Source organism: Brassica napus, chromosome A1 (genome assembly GCF_020379485.1).
Source record: "Brassica napus cultivar Da-Ae chromosome A1, Da-Ae, whole genome shotgun sequence".
Taxonomy (NCBI): Eukaryota; Viridiplantae; Streptophyta; class Magnoliopsida; order Brassicales; family Brassicaceae; genus Brassica; species Brassica napus.
In genome coordinates, this window is record NC_063434.1 from 864,242 (window position 1) to 889,135 (window position 24,894).

General features: G+C 30.3%; 2 protein-coding genes across 2 annotated transcripts; both read right to left on the reverse strand.

Moving 5' to 3' along the window:
• Positions 1 to 3,407: 3,407 nt before the first annotated feature.
• On the reverse strand, positions 3,408 to 5,881 carry LOC106426868 (cytochrome P450 81F3). Its single transcript, XM_013867598.3, has 2 exons — positions 4,874 to 5,881; positions 3,408 to 4,281 (listed from the first exon to the last, which is right to left on the reverse strand). Exons 1-2 carry the CDS (start codon positions 5,747 to 5,749, stop codon positions 3,658 to 3,660), a joined length of 1,500 nt encoding a protein of 499 aa, XP_013723052.2. The 5' UTR covers positions 5,750 to 5,881; the 3' UTR covers positions 3,408 to 3,657.
• Positions 5,882 to 13,264: 7,383 nt separating this feature from the next.
• Positions 13,265 to 15,593, reverse strand: LOC106353688 (indole-3-acetic acid-amido synthetase GH3.2). The gene is made up of 3 exons (XM_013867511.3): positions 15,201 to 15,593; positions 14,883 to 14,984; positions 13,265 to 14,768 (listed from the first exon to the last, which is right to left on the reverse strand). The coding sequence occupies exons 1-3, from the start codon at positions 15,509 to 15,511 to the stop codon at positions 13,418 to 13,420; spliced, it is 1,764 nt and encodes a 587-aa protein (XP_013722965.2). The 5' UTR covers positions 15,512 to 15,593; the 3' UTR covers positions 13,265 to 13,417.
• Positions 15,594 to 24,894: the final 9,301 nt, after the last annotated feature.

The window sequence follows — 24,894 nt, forward strand, 5'->3', positions numbered from 1 at the left end:
GAATGTTTATAATATTAATATGATATAGATAAGTTAAAAGATTTATATTTAATTGATTGTGAATTTAATTTAGAAAATGTTTATTAATTTTTAAAAAGACATGAAAAGCATAAAATTAGGAGTAATTGTTACTTCATTAATTTTGGAAAAGACAAAAATTACTTAAAAGTAGGTTCATTTAATTATTTTAATGACATTAAATTGTAACTATTGTGCAAGTTTAAGGATTAGTCTCAATGGGTACTTCTCTTTTAATAGATTAGATTTCATCATTGATGGTGCTCTCAGAACCATTTATTTTTTGTTTATTGATATTCACAGGACCATTACTCTCCTCTAACTAACCAAGCATTTAGCGATGTAGACTAGATTTTAATGGTATTTATAAATTATGCTATCATACCTCTTTTTTTTGTAACACTAGATTATGCTATCATACCTCACAACACGTAAATCACGTGTTCCCGATATCGAAGCTTAGTCAGGGGCGCAGACACACACAGAAGGTAGCATGGTCAGCTGACCCACTAAATTTTTTGATATATTCATAATATATTAATATTATATATTTTTCATAATATTATATCTTCTTAACTACTGAATGCAATAATATTTCCAAGGCAAAGCATGTATGGCAAATGAATTATAGTTAGCACTACTTATTAGAGACTGATTTTTAGGTCTAAAATAAATTGAAAAATTAATTTGAAAAGATAGACATAGTTAGTAGTTTATATTAAAATGTATATCATGTTAAGCTATATTGATTTTTAACCTAAAATAAGTTGGTGATAAGTGTAGTGGTACATCTATCTCATATACTATTATTAAAGATACATTCTAACTACCCATGTGAGAGATTTGTTTCTAGTACATCAATCATTTTTGTTCTTGGTAAATATTGAAATTTTCATCATGTTAAGATAAATTAAAATAGATATATTTTCAATCTAAAATCAATTGGTAGTCCATCTATTTTATATTTTCTCCGTTCCTAAAAGATCAATGTTTTAGAATTTTTACATTTTTTAATAAAACATATCAAAATTTAACTATAAATGCATAGTTTTTTATAATTTTATATTTTTAAATTTTTAAACCAATAAGATTTTAAGAAATACAATAATGTTCTTAAACTTCACAATTTCTTATTAGTTGACAAAAATTACATTGAAAATATAAAATATGTATCTTTTTGAAACAAATGTTTTGTTTAGAATATAGATCTTTTATGAACAAAGGAGTATACTCCCTCCGTTTCATTTTAATTGTCGTTTTACGTTCATGCACACAGATTAATAAAACATATGATTTTGTATATTTCCAAAAGAAAAATATAATTACCAATACACCTAACCATATTTCAACCAATAGAAAATAAAATGAAGAATTTTATTAGTAAATTTTGCATTAAAATTCTAAAACGATATTTACTTTGAAATGAATTTTTTTTCCTAAAATGATAACTAAATCGAAACGGAGGAAGTATTATTTAAGAGTCATTCCAAATATAGAGAGATTTTGTCTATAGTAGATCAATTTTCTTTGGAGTCATGTTCGACGTAAAAATTTAAATCGTCTTTGTTTTGTGTAACTGTGTATGGTCAGAGATAGTTGACAGATATGAATCTTGCATGGGAAACGTGCGGATAATACACATAGAATACTGATACTTGCTGCAGTCGAGGTGTTGTTACCTTTTTTTTTTGGTAACAGGTGCTTTTTTTATAGCAGATGGTAAGGTGTTGTTGTTACCTTTTTATAGCAGATGGTAAGGAGTTATTAAACTGATAAAGAAGACAGCGTCATTGCATATATCATAGTTTAGTTTTTGATTGTTGTAAAAAAAAAAACAAAAGACAGCCTCATATTTTTTGGACAAACAAGACTGCGTCATTTATTTTAGCAATTTTTTTTTTATCAATTATTTTAGCAATTCTAATCTCAGGATATAATAATACAACAGGTATATTAGTGTAATAAAAATAGTTGAAAAGTATCTAGTCTAACCTAAGTAATGGGTGTTTACTCATTTTCATTTCAAAAAATTATCCTGAAAATCCAAATTAGGAAACAAATTTTCTCAAATGTAGAATTGCTTACCATCTCAGTTAGGAAAATAATTAAAAGAATCATCAAATTCGACATTTGGTCGAAAAGTTTCAATATCTATTGAACTATTAAGGGTCTTTTTTTTTTAAACACAGGCTATTAAGGGCCTACAAAGCATAATAAATTTGAAAGGAGAAAATCAGAAAGAATAGTCGTTTCAAATAGCCCAAAACCAAACCTATAACCCAAGCAGCCCAAAAAACAAACTCTAGAACCCAAAACATCACACTCCATTCGATATTTGTGGGAATGGACTATGAAGGGGAACCGTACCAATGAGACCAGATACGGGAGTCGACGCTAATCAATAGTGATGAAATCTTTTTACCGTAAGAACCGGTTTACTACCTTCGAGGATGTAGCAGAAAACCGCAATATTTAACGGAAGAGAGAGGGCTTGGATTTGGTGAAATCAAATCTTGGTTGAGAATTTGATGCCGAGAATCCTAGTTTGACTGACTTTGACATGAAGAGAATCCAACACCCTTATTTTACTAACTGGATCTTAAAACAGATGTCAAAAATAATGGTAGATCTAGCCTTTCCTTTGTTCCAAAAGAGTTTGCTAGATGGTTTCCCCACCAACTTTGTAGTTGTTTCTGCAACTTCATATTATCCTTCTTTTTCAAACCACATCGCAAATCCCAAGACTTCAGAAATGTGCCAACATTTTCTTTTTCTAGAAATAAATCAATTTTTCCGTCAAAAAAAATTCCATTGTAATCTTTAAGAAGGCGTGACGAGTGAATTGATGGACCCTTGCTTCTTTTGATACCAGTTTGTTAGGTTTAAGCTAGAGTTACTAACACTAAAGCCTCCTAAAAATTATTTTTTGATTATGAGATGTGACACCGAAAGGGAACATGTTCGAGAATAAATGAGAAAACGATCAAACGAACTTGGATACTAAAGTAAACATTCTACATTTCGTTAAAAACATTCCCAAATACCCACTAGATTATTCATTGCGTAGAATTTAAATATTTCTTCCGTTCCATAAGATTTTTAAAAAATATTATTCTAAACAAAAGTTCACAAGCAACATTAGGTTAAATGTTTAATATATATTATCCTAACATTTTACATGCATGGGCTCATCAGCCATGCGTAGAATTTTGATTAACTTTGCCTAAACTAAAGATGGCATGAACAAGTTGGCATAGAGAGCCAGAGAGGGGTACCAACAATGCATTTTCACTGGGATCCACGATTTTTGTACATACTTCTTTACTATTTTCATATTTTGGATTCTTTTTAAAGGAAAAATGTAAAAGAAAGGCTCAACTCTGAATGTATCATCATAAAAGTTTTTTTATTAAAATATATAAATAGCTAGCTCAGAAACATAGCATCCCAACACCAAAGAACAAAAAACAGAATAAGAATACAAATATAAGAGAACGCAGAAGAGTTTTTAGTATCAAAACTCATAATAAAAGAAGCATTTGTGTGCACAGCACCTTAAACCAACAAAATTTTCAATGCATTAAAGAGAGCATTCTACCTAACATGGCAAAACGTAGATTATTCCATTCGTTCGAGCCTTCATGCACCTTCTAAATGGACCCGAAGTTTATTCATAATGGGCCGAGAACGACACAAGGCACGTAAAGGCTCTTTCTTACGCATCGCCATCCCCGGAGTCTCCGTCATATCGATCTTTTCGCCGTTGACTTTTTCCCAGTCAAAGCACTGAATCAACGATCCTAACGCCAACGTCCCGATCCTTTGCCCTAGTCCTGCTCCAGGACACGATCTCCTTCCATTACCAAACGGCATCAGCTTATGAACGTCTTCTCCTCCGCTGTTAAACCTTTCCGGTTTAAACTTCTCCGGTTCGCTCCAGAGACTTGGATCTCTGTGTATAGCCCATGCGTTCACCATTACCATTGTGCCACGTGGCACGTCGTATCCTCCGACTTTGATATCTTCCATCGGTGATCTCGGCACCAAGAGCGGCGCGGCAGGGTATAGCCGAAATGTTTCCGACACTATGTTTTGAAGGTAAGGCAAGTTCGCTAGGTCTGGTTCGTCGATCAAACGGTCTTGTCCGATTTTCTCGTCGATCTCCTGTTTTGCTTTTCCCATTGACTCTGGATGATTTAATAAACACGCCATCGCCCACTCTAGTGTCACAGCGGAGGTATCTGTTCCGGCGATCATCATGCCCTGTTTCGTACATAATTGAAATTTTACATAAATATTCATTTTATAGAGTTAACTGGAGACTGAACCAGAACCAGATCAAATTTGAAACTATATCAAAAAGTAGGTTTTGAAAATGTAAATCTAATATATGTGGTTGTGGGTCTTTTGATAGAACGCGTGCGCCATAACGATCGACTTAAACATGCATGCAGCCACATATGTATTGAGACAAAGAAGAATACTCTAGCTAAGGCCTTTGATAGTGGTCGTGAAAGAACATGTGAGACATAACGACTAAAACAATCAAGTACAACCAGACAGAATAATACTCTAGCTCTTGTACCGAGTGTATTGCATCTCCCAACGGAATTCATAACATTAAAATTATATGAAAAAAAAGAAGAAAGAGGGTTAAAATATCATTTGTAGTACTGTTAGATACCCCCACAAAATTTTGTTTTATGTGTTTAAGTGGTTTTGGTTTTCTAAAAGCATTAAAATCAGTTCAAATATTTGAATTTTTAAAATACTAGTAGTAATATTTATTAGCTTAAATACACAAGTTGAGAAACTTCTTAGGGATGTGGATGCATTAATATTTGTTACTACTTACCAGCATAAGGCCTTTGATAGTGACGTCAGTGTAATACTCTGGCTCTTGTTGTTGCAACGTGAGCAAATGGTTGACCATAGTGTTACCGTCTTTGTCTCTTCTACACTCATCGAGCAAACGCTGCAAGATCTCATCCATGGCTTCTCCAACAGCTTTCACTTTCTTCTCAAAGCTCCCTCCGAATATTTTGAGGAAAGGCAAGTAATCTCCGGGATGCCTCGCACCGCTACAATCGTTAACGTCGGCGACGAGTTTCTTGAAAAGATTCGCTTCTTCCTCGTTATGCACTTCGTCTCCGTAATATCTCTTCCCCGTGACCATCCTCACGATGTTGTTGAACGTTAGGTCGGACAAGAGCGGCTCCAGCTCGATCTCTTTGTTGGCCACCTCACGTGAGAGGCGCGTGAGCATGCGGCGGATCTCGTCTTTACGGATGTGGAGGAAGTTGGTGAGACGGTTCGAGGAGAGGATTTCGAGGGAGCATATGCGGCGGAGGTTGCGCCAGTGGTCGCCGTAAGGAGAGGTTCCGACGGTTGTGTAGTTGTATGCGACGTACTTTGCAGTTAGGAAACAAGGGCGGTTTGATAGAAGGACGTCGTTTTGGCCCGTGAAGCATTCTGTTGCGAGTGAGGAGGAGGAGATCACGACGGTGCGGCGGGAGCCGAATCTCAGGGAGAATATTGGGCCGTGGGTTTTCGAGAGGCGTTGGAAGAGGCGGTGAACCGGGGGTTTGAGGAGGTGGTGGTGGCCGAGGATGGGGAGAGAGTAAGGCGGAGAAGGCGGGAGGTTGAAACGCTGCGTTTTGGAGGTGAATATGAATTTGTAAGCTAAGAGAAAGAGAGCCAACGGGAGAACAATCACATAGTAAAACATCATCTTCTTGTTTTCTCCTCTAAGGAGATTGTTAGTGATTGCGTCGTGGAAATTATGAGATTGATACTTCCACGTTATGGTATTTATAGAAAAGTTTTTTTCTTTTGTAACTATAGAAAAGTATTTATGACAGACTGGATCTTGAACTTGATCATGTATTTTTTCTTTAATGTTCTACGGTGTTTATTTATTGTGATGAGGAATGAGGATATCCCATAGGATTGTTTGTTTGTTTTTTACTCGAAACACGTCCTAGGCGTAAAGTATTAGAACAGATAGACAATTGTTTAGTAGTCAGGTGAACATTTTGTTTCTGCTCTCTTTTTGTCTTTTGGTAAGTTAAGAAGGACGTACAGGTGTAGCATGTAAGAACAAAAACAGTTGAATTGGTATGTCCAAAAAAAAAATGTATATTGAAAAAGATTTCAGGTTGCAACTGGATTACTCATTTTTTGGGAATGATTTAGAATGATCAATTTTATTGATTCTATAACAGAATTTACCGGTTAACGTGAATTGTTAACATGAAATGTTCATTCAATTAATTCAAAAAACAATCTAAACAAAATACAAAACAAAATATTTCAAAACAATTTTGATATGAAATAAATGGAACGAATCTATTTCATTTTTTAACTACATTCCATTCTCTTATTCCATACTTCTTATTCCATTTATTTAGTTTTAATCAGTAAAACACTAGTAAAGACGTGCACGTGGAGTCGAAGAAGAATTGGTAAGCTACGAGAATTTGGAGGTGAAGAAGAATTAACTAATTATATACTCTTTCTACTTCACAGCAAATAATGTGTCAAAAAGCTGCATACAGATTAAATCACAAAATATTATTTATTTTATAAGTTAAAACAATTCACCTAATAATCAAAAACACTTCAAAATTATAATGGTATAAGGAATTTTAGTCCTACACTAAAAATATAAAAACCACTTCAGTTGAAACATATTTAGGTTCATAAATCACTTTTTGTGAAATATAAAGTACATTAGATATATTTGATTGGTATGTCTATGTCAGTTGAACAGTATATAATGAAAAAAAAATATAAAATGAAAAGAATCGAACATCAAAAAAAAATAATAGATAGATAGTTTATTTTTTTTAGTCGTATTTCTATCATGCGCACAATATATTGTTGCATCTGGATGTGTCTTAAATTGTATAAGTAAAAGCGAAATTTATTTTCTATAAATAAGTATGTATTCCTATAGAGAATGAAAATCGGGTTTTTAAAGCTGTTATAAATACAGATCTAAGAGTTTATAAGATTATTCAATTCACATAATAAGAAATCTTAAAGAGGTATTTGCCTCAATTCGTTTTGATCTTTTTTTTGTTTTCTTCAAAGTTGATTCGCGTAGCAGACTAAATTTTCAACATAATAACGTATATGAAAACTTGGTGAATGTTCTTAATGATAACATAAGTAGCATAATCTTCATATAATTTTCCTTTACTTGCTGTTTTATTTATTGAAAGAGGATACTCTTAAAGAATACTTTTAAAAAATAGAATAAAATATCTAAGACTCATAAAAATAAAACCTAAAAGTTAAAATTACTGATTTCTCTTTTTTTTTGTATTGCTTTATTGTTAGCTAAGAAGGATAGGTATATGTGTGAGAACAAGGAAAAATAAAAGAAAACCGTTGGGTTCGGTAAGAAACCCCAAAAGTTGGGTACAATAAATAAACACATTTTTTTCTCAAAAATAAAAATAAAAATAAACACAATTTTTGGAAATGCAATGTTGAGTGAATACTATGATATCTCATGATAGGAGCTCTATTCTTATAAAATAATAAAAAGAAATAAAAAAACGAGGAGAGAAGCAAGAAAAAGTGGAGAGACGTACCGGCAAGAAAAAACTTATAACAGTAGCTAGAGAAACTTTTTCATATGTGTTACCATTTCAATGGTTCATTTTTGTTTAAACTTTATTTAAATTACTTAATAATAGTAATATAATATGTGCATAATATTTAAGGTAGATAATGATGCTTTTAGACCATGATTAACTTCAATCTTTTAATTAGAATTTTTAGTTTCGGATAAGAGACGGTTCTTAACTATTCTTATATTTTAACTAAGAAAATCTAAAAACCGTCTTTTAAATAAAATATATATAAGAGCTGTCTCTTAGCCGAAAAGTGTAAAAAAATAAAAAACAAAAAAATGTTAAATCAAGAATTAAGAACTCCGGCTAAGAAACCGAAGTTAATCATGCCATGCCCTTAACAGGACCTTTAGCTATTTAGTCAGTCGTCAGTCGTCACTCGTCCGTATTCAGTGACACTAACTTGTGACACTGTAATAAATATCCAAAACACTTTTATGAACAGGGTCCAACCCACCTCCCTTGTTGGAGTTGTAGACAAAAATAATGCAGTTAGTGTTGTTTTGCTGCTTTGTCATAATCAAAGAAAATATTGATTCTTTTTGTGGGTTCTTAATTATTCATTTATGCTCCACGAAGCATTTGTGTTCGTTTAATTTTATTCAAATTCGTTAAAGATAATTTTAATATTAATCTTTCAAGCATATGCATTGATTCGCATAGAAAAAATGTGCACTGAATTGTTTCATATGGGAATAGTCTATCCATTTTATATATTAAAAAAAAAATTACCATTTTATATATTAAAAAAGGAATTACAATTTTATATATTAAAAAAATTAACATTTTTTACCTATAACACATGTCATTACAAGAATAATTCTTAGAATTACTAGAAAATTAAATTGATATATCTAAACATATACTGTAGTTTTCATTATACTAATCATAATTTAATTATTAATGTATAAAATGATATTTTTTTATTTTTTTCCTTAAATAAAAGCTACGAAATTACCTAATATGATCAAAATATATATTGCAGTTAATCGTTTTGAGTAATAAAAATTTGGTAGCAACTTTTATATCTTTCATCATTTTTATTAATTTTATATTATTAAAATAAATTAAACAACCATATTCACCATATCAAAAAAATTAGTTTTATTCAATATGTTATATTTTGAATTTAAAAAGCGACTTTAAATTACTAAAATTGTTAAAAATTTCACATTTAAAAATTTGTAATCAATAGTTTAAATTTTTGTTATAACAAGATACAAATGATAATAAAACTATATGAACAGAATTCCCATTTAATAAATATTCATATTAAAAGTATATATATATATATTAACATTGTTTAAGTTAAATTATATACCATATAAAAATAAATATTTTAGTTCTTAAAGTTTCATTGAACAAGTATTGGAACTTAATATTTTGCTTCTGCAATTTGCATTGAATTTTTAAATACAATTATAAAATTTTAAAAGTCCACATTAAAATTTTGTTTTCAGCAATATACACTTTTTTGTTATAAAAATACAAATGATCATAAAATCATAGTCTTATTTAATATATAACCATATTAAAAGTATACTATATATGTATATTAATATCATTTAAATTTAACTATATAGCATATAAAATAAGTAAATATGTTTTTTTTGGTTTATTTATCATTAAAAAAGGTTTATTTTGATTAATGTGTATGTGCCTATTTAATTATATATAATAGTTACTTATCTCTCAATTATTTAATATATATTTATTATTTTATATATTTTATGATATGTGAAAATGCAAAATAAATAACAGTGTAAGTAAAAAAATTTGTATATTGAATGTTCATTCCACGAAAGTACGGCTTTTAACCTTGTTTATATATATTTCAAGAGCTACGTACATGTCCAGAAAATAGTAGTTTGGTTTTTTTTTAACACTGATTTATTATGATCTTACAATTATGATATAGGAAGATTACATAGACGATTTGACAACCGACAATAGTAGTTTGGTTTATGTATATAACAAAAGGGTTTTGTTTGTGTAAAATCAAACAAACCAAATATTTTAAACAATGTGTACGTCTAACGGCTCTATACATATATGTTAACTTTGAAGATTAAAATTTTTAGATACAGTTTTGACGTGTATAATACCAAATGATTATTTTTTGTATATTGAAAATTAACAAGCTACATATTCCCCCATTTTTCTTGCGGATGGCCTTTTTATTGGTTTCCACTATCATTACTAAGATCTGCTGGTTGTCTAGTTACTTCTCTATTCTTTCCTGATTTCTAAACTAACTCATTAATATTAACATGGTCGTGTTATTAGGATGTTTGGAATATACTCAATGAGATGATATTATACAAGTGACCATGATGTTATTATACAAGTGCCCATAACTCCAAACAATTTAATATTGAATTAATCAGAAAATCCCCATGATCTTATCATTATCCCGCCGGTGAAAGATATTTTGATTTGAAAAAGATTTGGGTTATCACATTTGTATCCATTAATAACAATATAAAATTAGTGTTGACTATAGTAGTTATAAAATAATATTGATCTCCATCACCAAAATTATAAATACAAATATCAAATTGATATATTCGATATTGTCTGTAGTTGAGATATGTTTTAGATACGTAAATGTGACATATTTGTCCATTGTTAATTTCTTTAGCTGTAAGAAGAATCTATTCGGAATTTCGGACTATATAAACTTTAGTTATGGCCTAATGATAAGGTTGTGGAATTTTTGTTTACCGAAACACACATTCATCGATATCCATAATTCACATTTTTTTTTGTGATTGCATCATATACAATAAAAATTCTATAAATTAATAATGTTGGAACTATAATATTTTATTAATTTATAGAATTATTAAGTTATAAAAAAAATATTTCTAGATTTTTTATTTAAAATATAATTTTTCTAAAATAATAAAAATATTTGATTTAACCGTATGTATTAATTAAAATTTTCAAATGTGACTTTCATATGGCTTGATTATATGATTTGATGTATATAAAATATGTTGACTAGAATTTAAATCTGGTTTTAGATATAATTTTAGTAAATATCATCAAAATATATTGAAATATTAAGATAATATAAAAGTAATGTTATTATAAATTTAAAACAAATAATCCAATGCTTTGTTTAAATTATATATCCATATAAATTATTAATTTATGATTATAATGGGATTATAAATTTATATAATTTTTCTTAAAATTCTTATTTTATTATTTAATCGATTTGTGTCATATTTTGAACCAGATCAATTTAAGATCAGAATTTTTTTCAATTTACTGTGTTTATTAATTTTTCGAGTAGCAATCTATAGAATATCTACTGTATTTGGATCTTTGATATATTTGTGTAAACAAAAACATTGTTACGGTTGGATAAATGCGCTTAGTGTACTGCCAAGTAATAGTAGATTTATCCTTGGGTGAACATTTTATCTGTAAATTTTAATTTGATTCGCTATTCATTTCATTTAATCTAAAAATTTAAATATTTGTAATTTTTCTGAGCAAATTAATAATAAAATCAATATCCGTTAAAAAAAAGGTACATCACAAGTACTATAATTTTCAGGGTGGATTTCAGATCCGCACAGACTTTTATAAAAATAGTTGTAAATCTTATATATTAAAACAGAAGTCACAACTTTGATTCATGTGTGATTTTTTTTTTAAAATGGACCTAATGAACATATTCCTAGAAAATCATATTATATTTAATGTCTAATCTTATCATTTAAATTTTAGGCCTACCAGAAATTTATATTGGGCTATCAGTAATTGGATTTAAACAATAGATGATACATTTTCTCAAAAAAATAAAATAATAGATGATACATTGGATTTATAGATAGTATAAATTAAAAAGATATAATTTAATGTTGTAATACTATACCTCCATATGTTAATTATTTAAATATTTTTCGATGGTAAATTTTAAAATTATAAAGATTTTTTTAAATAACAAAAATCATATTATCTAACAATGATTAATCTTTATTACCTTAAACCAATGAAAACAAATTAACTATATAGTTTATTTTAAAAATTAAACAAAAACTAAATGCTTAATTATTTACTTGATAATATAAATCTATGAAGCGAAAAGTTTAATTTTTTAAAAACTTTCTAAATTTGTGAAATGTTGCAATATTTTTGAATGTGACAATAAAACAATATTTTACTAATCTTTGTATATATAGTTACGATTTTAATAATGAAATAATAATCCTAAAATATATATATGTAAAAGAAGATACAAATACGTGTGAAAGTTTGAAACAATCTATTCAATGAAAAAATATATTGTATACTTATTATGTTTTAAAAAATTAATAGACACATATATATTATAATATATACAAATTTAGAATTGAAAACAAAATGTTTATATAAAATAAATGAAAACAAAAACTCGCGCGGCTGCGCAGGTCGAGATCTAGTCTATATTAAATATAGAGTTTAAAGTATATAAGTTGTCGACAAAAAAAACAATTTATATAACTAATATTTTAACATATATCTTTATTATTTATAAAAAAATTAAGAAAGGAATATAATCTTTATAAATACAACAATTTTTTTTCTTAAATTTTCTGATTTATAGTTAATTTCAAAATTACGCAACATATAGTTTCACTAATAATTTATTTTATATTATAAATTACTTTTTGAAAAATAAACTTGTATATTTTTTTGTATATTTACTTGTATTGTATAGTTTTCTTTATTATTTATAAAAAAAATTAAGAAAGGAATATAATCTTTATAAATACAACAATTTTTTTTCTTAAATTTTCTGATTTATAAAAATATTTAATTTCAAAATTTACGCAACATATAGTTTCACTAATAATTTATTTTATATTATAAAGTATTTTTTGAAAAATAAACTTGTATAGTATTTTGTACATTTACTTGTATTGTATATAATGATAAGATATCCTTAAATATCCGTAAATATATCCATAAATACAAAGAAAATCATAAATGCTAAAAAATTATAGTATTATTCACTGTGCCTAATAGAAAATTTTATCCCCATATAAGTTTATATATTAATTCAATATTAATTTATGTTTTTAATATATTAAGCTGTTGACATACTATTAGGCTTCATTTTGGAATGGGCCGATTGATTGACTGGACTGGACTTTAAGTTGTTCAATAATAATTTTTTGGGTTTAGTCGAGTTTTAGCAAATTCGCGTGACATAAAGTGCTAAATAATTAGAGCACAAAGATTTGATTTTGGATGAAACATGTCAAATCGATGAGCTTGTCTGCTGAAGTGCCGATTGTTTGAAACTAGGAGTATTTACATATACGCTCACTACAATCATAAGAAAACTAAACTAGATGATTTTGTGCATATATTACTTTTTTAATGACTTCAAAAATTTGAGTGAAAATTTTGTTACAGTTTGATTATTTTAATGTTGTTTATTTCTGTTTGGTTTTACAAATTCTATAACTGTATTAAAGCCACAATATTAAATATTTTCAGGTACTTATTTTGAAATACTGAAAACTGGAGATATTTTAAGTAAACTATTTATTAGCTGGATTCCGACAGAAGTGAAAGGAAAAAAAAAAACAGCATCAGTACAGTACGTAATTCAAATTTTATTGTACGATTCGATTCACAAACCCCAAAAGTTAACAACATAATAAGAAAACTAGGACAATAGTCTTAAGAGTCGCAAACATATCTTTCTGCTAGGATCGCACCGCAATGTGCACAAAGAGTTTCGTAAGCCTCATCTAACGACGTCGTTCTGGCGACCAATGCGGCAACGAAGGGCTGAAATGAGCAGACACAACCCTAGAGTCAAGCAGCTCCATGATCGGCGTGAAGCTCACGCACCTCGGGACTTTATACTGATTAATCGAAGCCCCTCTCGAGATTGCATAGTCCATGAGCTCCTCAAACGTACCGCTCTGCACCACACGTATCTCCAACGGACCAATCGACTTATCCGCGACACGGCTCTGCCTATAAACCGAGTTGAGAGACTCCTCCATCTCCAAACAGCACTTAGCCATGACGTCATCGCCAGGAACCGCGTTGGTTAGCTCCCAGTAGATCACGTAGTGGCCCGGTATGGTCTTCGTGTCCGCGTAGCTAGTGTACTCGATCACACGCGTTCCTTGCGCCGCAAACAACTTAGACGCATTCTCCACGGCCTTCTGCAGCTCGGCCTCGTCAGTTTTATCGGACTCGATGCTCAGCAAAACGTTCTTCCTCCTTATGAACTTGAACTGCGGAGCCGAGTTGTGGAACCCCGTGACGCGGAGCACGTCGCCGACTTTGTAACGGCAGAGCCCCGCGTAGGTCGTGATCACGAGCTCGTACTCTTTCCCTACTTCAACATCGGCCAGCTCCACGAGCTCGGTCTCATCTCCCGCTGCTCCGTCATGGGGGAGAAACTCGAAGTAGGCCATGTTGGGCATGATCGTGTAAGAAACCTCCGAGGGTTTACACATCGGTTTTAGGTTAATCCCGAAGTAACTTTCTGAGGAAGCGTACATCGTGCAAGCCATAGGTAACCCGCCGCTATAGTACTCTAGGGTTGGGATATACTGAGCCATGGCTCCGGTAACGATCACGTCGAGGTACTTCGTGTTGGGCCATATCTTAGTGACGATCCCTTCCCAGTTATCCTGCGAGCAAACCTCTACCAAGAACTCAGCGAGTTCCTGATCCGGTTTGGTCAAAATCTTCGACATGCGGTTTTTAATCGCATGGTCGGAGATTCTTGAACTTAGTGTTCCGGTTGAGATGTCACGAGCCAGCTCCTTCCAGTTGTTCTGGAGGAAGCTTATGGCGCGGAGGAGACCGGAGGCAAAGACTGCTCCGAGACGGAGGACGTCGTGGCGCATGAGCAGGCCGCATAGCATTTGAGCGTACATGCTTTGGGAGGAGTCGGAGCAGAGGATGGCTTCGTTGGGGCTTGTGTAGACGTTGTAGGGATCGTACGGGCGTCTCTTGAAGTGGTCGCTTTTGTAGTAACTGGTGAGAACCGGACGAGCCGGTAACCCACCCGGCGTCTTGGACTCCGACTTCACAAACAGGAAGTATAAGCCTTTGCCTTTGTCTAATCCCGGCACGTAGCTGTAATTAATCAAACATTTTTGGTTAATTTATTATAACAAAGAATAATTAAAGAAATTTTTTTTTTTTTGCTATGAATAGTTAAAGGAAATGTTTAAGAGTATTTGTACTAACAGATTCATCACGGGCATGAGAAGACTGTACAAAAGCTGACGCCGGTCTAAGTCTTCGTCAATTGTCGGCATTAATTTTCTTTCACCAGCAGATGTCCCAGAGCTGCATATACGTACAAAAATTATGCTATGGTCAACTATAATGATTTTATAAAAGTGCTATGATATTAACTATTGATAAAGTTGTCTTACTTTGTGACTATAATTATTTTATAAAAAATATGTTATTAACTATTGATAAAGTTGTCTTACTTTGTGAGTATAATCATTTTATAAAAAAATTATGTTATGAAATTAACTATTGATAAAGTTGTCTGACCTTGTGAGAAACTCGGTGATGGGGTGAGAAGACAAGATCGGAGAACGGTCACCGTTGGAAATACGTTGAATCTCCGGCTTTAAATCCTCGTAAGTCACCACGGGAACCTTGGTCTTGAATGTTTTTCGATCAGTGGAGCCATTAAGACCGAAACGTTTCAGATATTCGGTACCTGAGTTACGGCTGAGTATTTCTCCAAGAACCTTCTCCTGAACCGAGTCAGGGTTCCGTGTCATCTCCTCAATGAAACTGAGAGCCTTCACGTCTTTCTCAGAGGTCGTCCGAGATTGAAGAGGTGAATCAACAGCCATGATTGATCGAGTGTTTTCTTGTAAGAAAAGGGAACGTGTGTTTAATATTAGCAAATGCTTTACTCGTTTGATTGATGAGGATAACTCGGCGAAGAGTGGGTTGTATTTATAGGAGGGGAAGTGCCACGTAAGTGTTATCCACGTGGAAGTACGTGTGGGCCCGAGAGTACTTTGGTTAGATTATTTGACTTGATCTTTGTTTGTCACAGGGTTGTAGCCGAGACGGGGGACAAAAGGTACAGTAGACAAGTAATCTAATGTCAGTTTATGAAGACATAGAGGACCTACATGTCCCTGCCATGTAAGCGTTTACCGAAGTTTTGAGTTTTGTCTTTAGTGGTTAGGCGTCATTACGGACTTAAGTGGCTCGTTTTTCTTGTGACTCTTTTGTTGGTCGTCGATTAAGATGGTCAAATACTAATACGCTTTGCTTATAACGCTAATAACGGAGTTACTAAATTAATCGTGATTAAGTAGTAGAATAATATGTAGCTTAGGGGACCACGGTGTTGTTTTGGAGGCAGTTAGTTGATACACTATGACGTAAAGTATTAATCTGTGTATGTTATTTAATTAGTACCAATATCATTGTTCTATAAATTAAGAAGAAACTTATAAAAGATTTCAAAATGTCTAAAACATATATTTCACGCGTGATTATGATCATATATGATTGGTGTCAATGGTGTGGTGTATATAAAACATTGGTTTACTGTTTAGCTAGCGTTTAAGATCGGATTTGGAGTTTGACTGATAGTACAAATATAATGCATAGATTCCTTGAATTCACATTCATCATATCTTTGTTTAGTATATCTTTAATCAATGCATAAGCAAACTCCTAGGACGGATGAGAATCCGGAATTGCAATCCTATGAAAAGATGTATCAAATTCACGTGTATGCATTGAGAGAAAAATTTAAACAAAAGTATAATGAACTAGGGTTTATAGTCAGTAAAAGAGAGATAAAAATATATTTAACAGTCACATTAGTCTGCTAGCTAGGTTTCTTCATGAAGCTGGCAACTATGTAATGTTATGATTAATTAACTATTTGTATATATAGTGTGAATGAGCTTTTATAGAAACTATAATATTTTAACAAAGGAGTGTTCATCGCAGTTAATAGTCAAACATATTGTAATATATATACGTAAGTTTAGTTTAAACCAATATATTAGCACCGTAAAAGCAAAGAATGGTCTGTATAGACATTTCGTTTGAGTTCATGATCGTCGCTCGAGCTGTACCCTCCCCAACTGGCTCCATTTAATTCCTAGGGTTTATTTCTTGTCTATTCTTATTGTTATTTTTTAGATAACAACGGTATTAAGTTATAGTACATTTTTTTCGAGACCTTGATCTTCCACTTCCAGCTGCCCAAGTTCTTCTAAACAAGTTGATCATTACTATCTTTTGTACGTTGTTAGCTCTCTTTTGTTTTCGCCATTCATCAACACACTATACTCTTCTTTTTGATAAAGAACTAAAAAGAACATACGAAGGAGCAACGTTTAATTATTCAGGCTTTAAATAGTATGCCACATTACAGATTGACGTAAATAAGTTGTTGATATGATTAATTTAACATGTTTTCTTGGATTATGAGTTGTTAAAACTAAAATAGACTGATACCGAAATATATAGACATACAACACTATTTTCTTTTTAATAGTCTATTTCTTTACCACCATAGAACACAATTTTAAAAATTTAATGCATCAACTACACATATTTATTTATGTTTGACGCCAGAAACAAACCTAAAAATGCATATATGATATAATACAGATTCAAAAAAAAAAAAAAAATATATATATATATATATATAATACAGATTCGGTCATAGCGATGGGTCACTCGACATGTGGGCCTTGAGATAATAGTACTATGACTAATTTGAAAGCCAATGAAACAACTTATGAGTGAGTACCTAACGAAATGAAAAGAAGATAAGTCATTATTTTAGGAAGAGACTAATCGCACGGGATCATGCATTATCTTTGATTAGACATTTCGGGAACATTTTTTTTCTTTTGGAAAACAAATTGCTCGTTAGCATAGTCACTTCAAATATCTCGCCCATATAATATCAATAGGTTTCATTAGGATTTATTTATATGAATACTACTATACTATTTATATTATATTAGACTATTCGAAGGTTTATTTACTCGCTAATTAATAGTTTTCTCCCCTAAAGCTACCACCCGATTGTTTAATATGTACTTATTTGTACCTTCAATTAACTCTCACATTATTAAACTAATATATTGACAAAAAAAACTAATATATGGTATGTATGGAAAATAGTATTTTATCAAACTTAAAATATAAATTATATATAGAATTATATTGTTGGTTTATGTAGTACTTTTCAAATACATTTTAGGTAAATAAAAAGAAAAGAAACTGTATATATATTATTTATGTAAGCAGTCGAATTCGGATACATACATACTTATAAACTACAAATCATATTTACGCGCGTAATACTGTAAGAGTAATATACTTTGTTCGGTATTCAGTAGATACGTACACGTTAATTCGTTGTCAATAGTCATAATTAAAGTCAACATTGTACAGTACCCATATTGACTGTGGTTAACATATATCCTTGAATAAGGTAGACAATAATACTGATAGCTTTCCACGATGCCTTTTTAAACTGCAAATGTAGATTCTTGAATTGGATGTCAAACTAGCTCGCACATTCAACTTGAGCTAATCCATCTACTGGACGGCACGCCATAGTTGAATGAAGTTAATTAAAGTGCCAATGTCAGGATCATTGGACAAAATGTTGAGACATTTTTTGTAACCAAACAAATTTAAGGAAACAATTATAATTGTTTTTGGGGTAATAATTGTTCTTTAAAAAAGAATTCTAGTCGATAAAATTAAATACTAATAATTTTTTATTCTAAAATATCTAGGCTTTTAATATATAAGTTTTAACTAGATTTTGACCCGCGCAGGCGCGCGGGTGTATATTTTGAAAAATATGTTGATATTTGTTTTTCATGTAATTATTAGGATTTGGAAAAATGAATTCGAGAAACATAACCGATACCGATCCAAAAATATAGTACCAAACCCGAACATAAATTGATTAAATATTCTAATTATTCAAAATTTTGCTATTTAGAGAACCGAATCTGATCTGAACCGAAGTATTTGAGTATCTGAATTTATCTAAAAATAGATTTATATACTTATATATATTAATTATTTTAAGATTTAACGTATATAAAACATCAAAATGATACTTTTAAATTGGTTTAAATACTTGAAAATATATATAGATAGTCAAAAGTAAATATCTGAAATAGTTAAAGTATACTCAAATCACCAAAAATACTTAAAATAATTATTGATTCCGTATCCAAAATTTTAAATCAAGCCAATTGATATGTTAAGCTTAAGTATTATGACATATGTTATTCAAATTTATACGTAATATATTATTTTATTTATACATTTTGAGAAATTTAAAATATATAATGATTTAAGACTTTAAAAATAATTTAAATTAGTTATCCAAACCCAAACCAAACCCGCAAAGATCCAAATCGAACTCAAACCAAAATTTAGAAACATTCTAATAAGGCTGAAATCTTTGACCCCGAAAACTCGAAATACAAACCGATCAGAACCAAACTCGTATGGGTACCCAAAAGCCCATCCCTAGTCATTATTATATATCGTATTTTATCATCATATAATTAATCGTATTTTATATGTACCATCATATAAGTAATCATATAATTAATAGTATTTTATACATACCATCATATAAATAATTACATAGATTATACTTTTAAAACTTAATATGAAATATAAAAACCATAATTTGAGTTGGTATTTCAAATTGGGCTTTGTATTATATTTTTATTATATATATTGACAATATTTTTTTATAATGGTTATTGAAAAATAGTTTAGTAAAAATCCATTTTTTGAATATATATATATATATATTTTTGAATCAATTTTTGATATAAATCAAATTTGAATTATTATTTTGATTTGAAATATGTATATAAAGTTTAAATTTTGTTTTATGGTTAGTTTAGAAAAAAAAATTTAGGCAATTAGATTGACCCATTTTGGTATATTTTAAAAGTGGCCTAGATAACTTTCAATTTTTTTAAAAAACATAAGCCCATTATTTTTTTTCTTAATATTACTATCCTTGTTTTTAAACAAAAATATTTTTTTTTAAAAGACTGCAATCCATGTTTCCAAACACTCCAAATTTTTTAATAGTCCTATTCAAGTCTCCAAACACTCCAATTTTGTACTTGAGTTTTAATAAGATAGATTATGAATTAGGCCCTAAACTTCCTCCATGAGATATCCAGTAAATATTGGATAATAAAAAGAGTAAAATTTCTAAACTATGGATTTTCATTATGAGAAAAGAAATAATATGATTTATCTGAAAATAATTAAGGGATAATTTATTACTTTCAAAATTATGTTATAAATTTTACCAAAAAAAATTATGTTATACATATATATATATATATATATATATATATTAAGTTTGTTCTATATACAACTGCTCTAAAGATCATTACATGTAAAGTGGATATTATGGTGCAACCGTATTGTTATTTTTTAGAATGAAATAATATGGAGTGTTCTACTTCATTAATTTCGTGTATACAAAAATTTATCATTTGTCTTGAATGAAATGAATGTTTATTCCATCAATTTTATCAATAAATAAATAAAGTTCAAAGCAAATTATTTCATTACAATTTTTGAACATATTATATTTTTTGTTTATATTTCCTTTTTCTTATTCTATTCATTTTCATCCCACTAATTTCATTATATATTTACCATAAGGGTCTAAATTGTAATTTAATGGAGCATACAAAAGATCTAGACTACTATGTTTTTTGTTACAATTTTTTTTTGTTGGTTTTTTACATTCTTACCAAAGAAAAAAAATAGTAAAAAAATATGGTTTTACCTTATTGTAAATAGTCAATCTCAGTGTGAATCGAAGCGTGTGACGGTACTTACAGCCCTATGTTTTCTATCACCATTTAATTTTGTCTACTAGGCTGCTCTATTCCATCGGGTAACTGTATTTACTTATGCTCGAAATAGATAAATTTGACCAGTTCAACAACGTGTCAAAACGAAAGTAAAGAAAGAAACAGAACACGATTCTATGCTAGAGACATATATAGAGATCCAAAGAAGGCATGGCGTCACATTGCTGTGGATACTGGAGACGATACCTTCGGATATTGTAGATTTGGGAGTTAGGACCATTTTTTCTACGCCAACCATTCTGCAATAATTTTTACAGCTTGAAGTTTTTTTGGTATATATCTACGACAATTTGTTTCCACAGTTCAGTTCAATATTATCAACACAAACAAAATATGCGGCACGCGAGGTGGGAAGATGCAAAACTAATGAACTAGCTAGCTACATTTACAACAATAAAGTCTATACGTGTTTACGTAATGTATTTAGCAAAAAATAAAGTGTTTACGTAATGCATATGAAATTCTAGTAGTGGTGTTCAGAAAAAAATGAAATTCGAGCAATGAGATGGAAACCCAAAAAAAAAAAACAATTAGCCGAATCTAAGTGTATTTATAACATGCCACTGAAATTGCTTTAGTCAGACACAACTCCATTCTTGATTGAGATGAAGTCCATAACAATATAAAACCTTTAACAAAAAATATATTCATAACAATATATAGCTTAATAGAAATAATAAACCTGATAATTTATCCAAAATAAAATAAAATAATAAAAAACCTGATAATAATCGGTGCATTGCGAAATTAAAGATAACAGATCGGCACATGCATGCACGTTGCCATACTTTGTCCCATTCATTCTATGTATGTGTGTATATATATATTTATTGCATGCATGTTATAAATGTTTGTTTATAAAAATAGATACACTTTTACGTTGGTATGTCACAACTGTTATTTTCACAATTTAATTTATTTTGTTTTTAAATTTATAAATTTTGAAGTTTACTTTTAAACCAAAGTGATCGAGCCCTCAATAATAGTGAAGAACGAACATACTCTGCATTTTTAAAAGGAAAAAGCATGTTTATTTTTGACCAAACAATTGTACATGTATCGGGATCAGAAAGATCGTGTAAACACAAAAGCATAAGTTAATGGGCAAACACTGTCGTTGTTTTTCTTTACAACTGTCCTGTCATTTCTGTTTTTTCCTTTTCTTACATTGTTGGATGAATTTTGATGTGTTTTATAGAAACAAATAAAGCGTTTTCTACCCTCATTTTTTTCGTGGACACAATTATATATCAAACTTTGGAGTTGATAGTTATCCATCAACCCGTAATCAAGTAGTAGGCTTTTCTCCCAATACATTACATTTTATTTGTAACGCCAAAGGGTTGCAAGGATTCTTTTATAACGATTACAAATTATATTAAACCTTTGTTCCAAGAAAATACTAAATTATTTCCTAGTTAATATTTTGAAGCCCATTAAAATGTTAAAACTTCCTTAGTTTGAGAGAAATTCTACATAGTACATGTTCAAGATATTAGAATTGTTTTTTACCAAAAAAATATATTAGAATTGTGTGCAGTTCTCACTATATATCAGAGCTGATATATTTTGAAAACTACCTAGTAGTAAGTAATCATACACCTATAAACTTATCTACAACGTCAACCCCTGACATTGATTAATCAAACTCATTGAACTACAAGTCATTATAAATGATTAATTAATCCGTTTTCAAACTTCCAAATGTTTGAATAAAATGATCTTCTAAGGGTTAAGACTTCGTATGCCAATCAAAAGAAGGATGATCAGAATATGTTTCCCGTATACGAAACTGCTCTAATATTCTATTGGTTGAATTATAATATATATGCAATTTAAAAAACGATCTAGATAATCCATGATTAACAAATGCAATCGCTTTGTTTAAAAAAAATAAAAAATTGGGGACAAATTAATATCAGTCCGTGACATATTAACTTTTATTCCAAACGCTCTACAGTCTACAGAGATCTAACACTGATAAAAGACGATTGCTTTTTCATGGGACGTCCATATATTCTTTTTCTATATAAAAACTATACGAGAGAGCTTGTAAGGATATTATAAATTAAAGAAAGCAATACGTATACGTTATTATATATGTCTATATACCCACAAAAGAAAGAGGATCGAGTCGGATGCGGTATTACGACAAAAATAAGCCGTAGCAAACCAACCACCTTCTGTTCAGTCGCTTTCGTTTCGAGAGACGTCCAGTTTCAGTGTTCAATTCTTTCTCATATTCTTTACATTGTATGGTTATGATGAAACCCACACGTTTTTATTTGTAGACCATGGAGTTTTAGATAGTTGGATCCGGTAAATAAAACTTGAAACTGGACCCGGATATATATAACTTTCTTCCCTTCTATTGATTTTTATAATATCTATTTCACGTAGTCTTCTAATTTAACAGAAGTAAAAAAGAATTTTAAACAGAAGCTGACGGGAACGACACATGACTATAGTTGGACCAGGAGGACAATGGGACAACATATCTTTAGTCTTTAGACACAATTAATATGTTTCTTCTTACACCTTTTGTCTCTTTCCCTCATTTTCTTTTCACCCCTCTCTAGGTTTTGTCTCTCTTCTTGTTTTCTTTTTTCATTTTTCTTAATTACAAATTTTATTGATTAGTACTTTAATTATGTCCATTACGTATTGTCAAATTTCTTTGATATAGATCTTTGTGTCGACCAAAATCTATCTTTGATCTCTCTGTCTCTACCAAAATCTTTGTAGTGTATTGTAAATTGTAGGCTTCCCTCTTCTTTTCATAGTTTGTAGGCTTTTGTTTTGGTCAAAGACAATTTGTATACTTGTTAATTTTTAAAAAAGTATATATAATGAGCTACATTTACTCCTGCTCGCCATATTACAACATACTGTTTAGTCATTTTTAATAAACTAGTTATTCATCTTTAAAAGTAGGCGGAGCCCATACTAATATACAAATCAATGTGCATTTTGTGCTAATATTTCAGAGCAACATAAATTAATTCAAAAGATTCGCAGACATGAAATTTTTTAAAAACAGTATCTAGTAAGCTACACCTACACCGGACCATTTAATTAATTACAAGCATTTGACACTAAGCATGTACGAATATAATAAGCTACATTTTCTTCTGGTTGCTATATTACGTTTTAACCACACAAAAAAACACAATAATCAGTTTCTTACCTGTTGATGGGCCATAAGAAGAATAAGAAATTGATTATTGTGGACAGGTTGATAAAAATAAAACAAAATCTATTAGTTGGCCGAGCCCATTCAATACAAATATTAATGGCCTATTGTGTATACATACGAATGGGCCTGGATTTCCTTCAAAGCACCACTAGTTAACTGATTGATTCCTCGATGTTGCAGGCTTTGATTGATATGTATCGCAAACGAGACACATGTGCCTAAACAATCCTATAGACGCCATGTGCAGAGCACGTGGCTCTCTGTTTGTAAAATCTCCCACGAGGCCGCTTCTTTTGTTAAAACTTTTCGTAATATCCTCAAATAATAAATACTCGACCAGGGGCGGATGCACGTTAATGACTACGGGGTCACGTGCCCCCGATTAATTCTAGATAATATTTGTTTCCAACCTAAACATTATCACTTAATTTGCTCAGTTGCTTGCCTCCATTAAATTTTAGAGCGACAGTTTGATTCTTCCGTTGTACGTCTATTTTTTTTACCTTTTCCTTTTTTTTTCTTTCAATTTTATTTTTTCATTCCATCGAGTATTAGACGTAATATATGGATGTCATCTCTTCGTGTATTACTTTGTTACCACGTTTATGTAGATTTTTTGTTTGTTTTTTTCAACCAACTATTTCTTTTCTATTTTGTTTCAACAACTAATCTAACTCATTTTATATATTTACACTAATTTACACTACTAGCAAATTTAATTAACACCCTTGGATAAAACATTTAAACAATACAAAACAACTAAAATAATTTTAAAAATAAATATTAAAATCCAAAATATTTTAACATTTGTGTTTAGTTATAGTTTATGTATGCTATAGGATACCAATTTAAATGTATTATATACTTTGAACTTACTTTTGGTAGTTTATATTAATCATACATATTATTTAATCTTTGTAAAAATATGTTATTAAATTATATATATTGTTTTAAATATTTGTGCCCCAGATCCAAAAAATTTCTGGATCCGCCACTGTACTCGACAATGATGTTGATAATTGATAACGTTATGGGTCATTCAAATCGAAAGATAGAGTTTGTGACGTTTTCAAAACCCACGTGTATTAATCTTCATCAATCTTAGCCACATCTT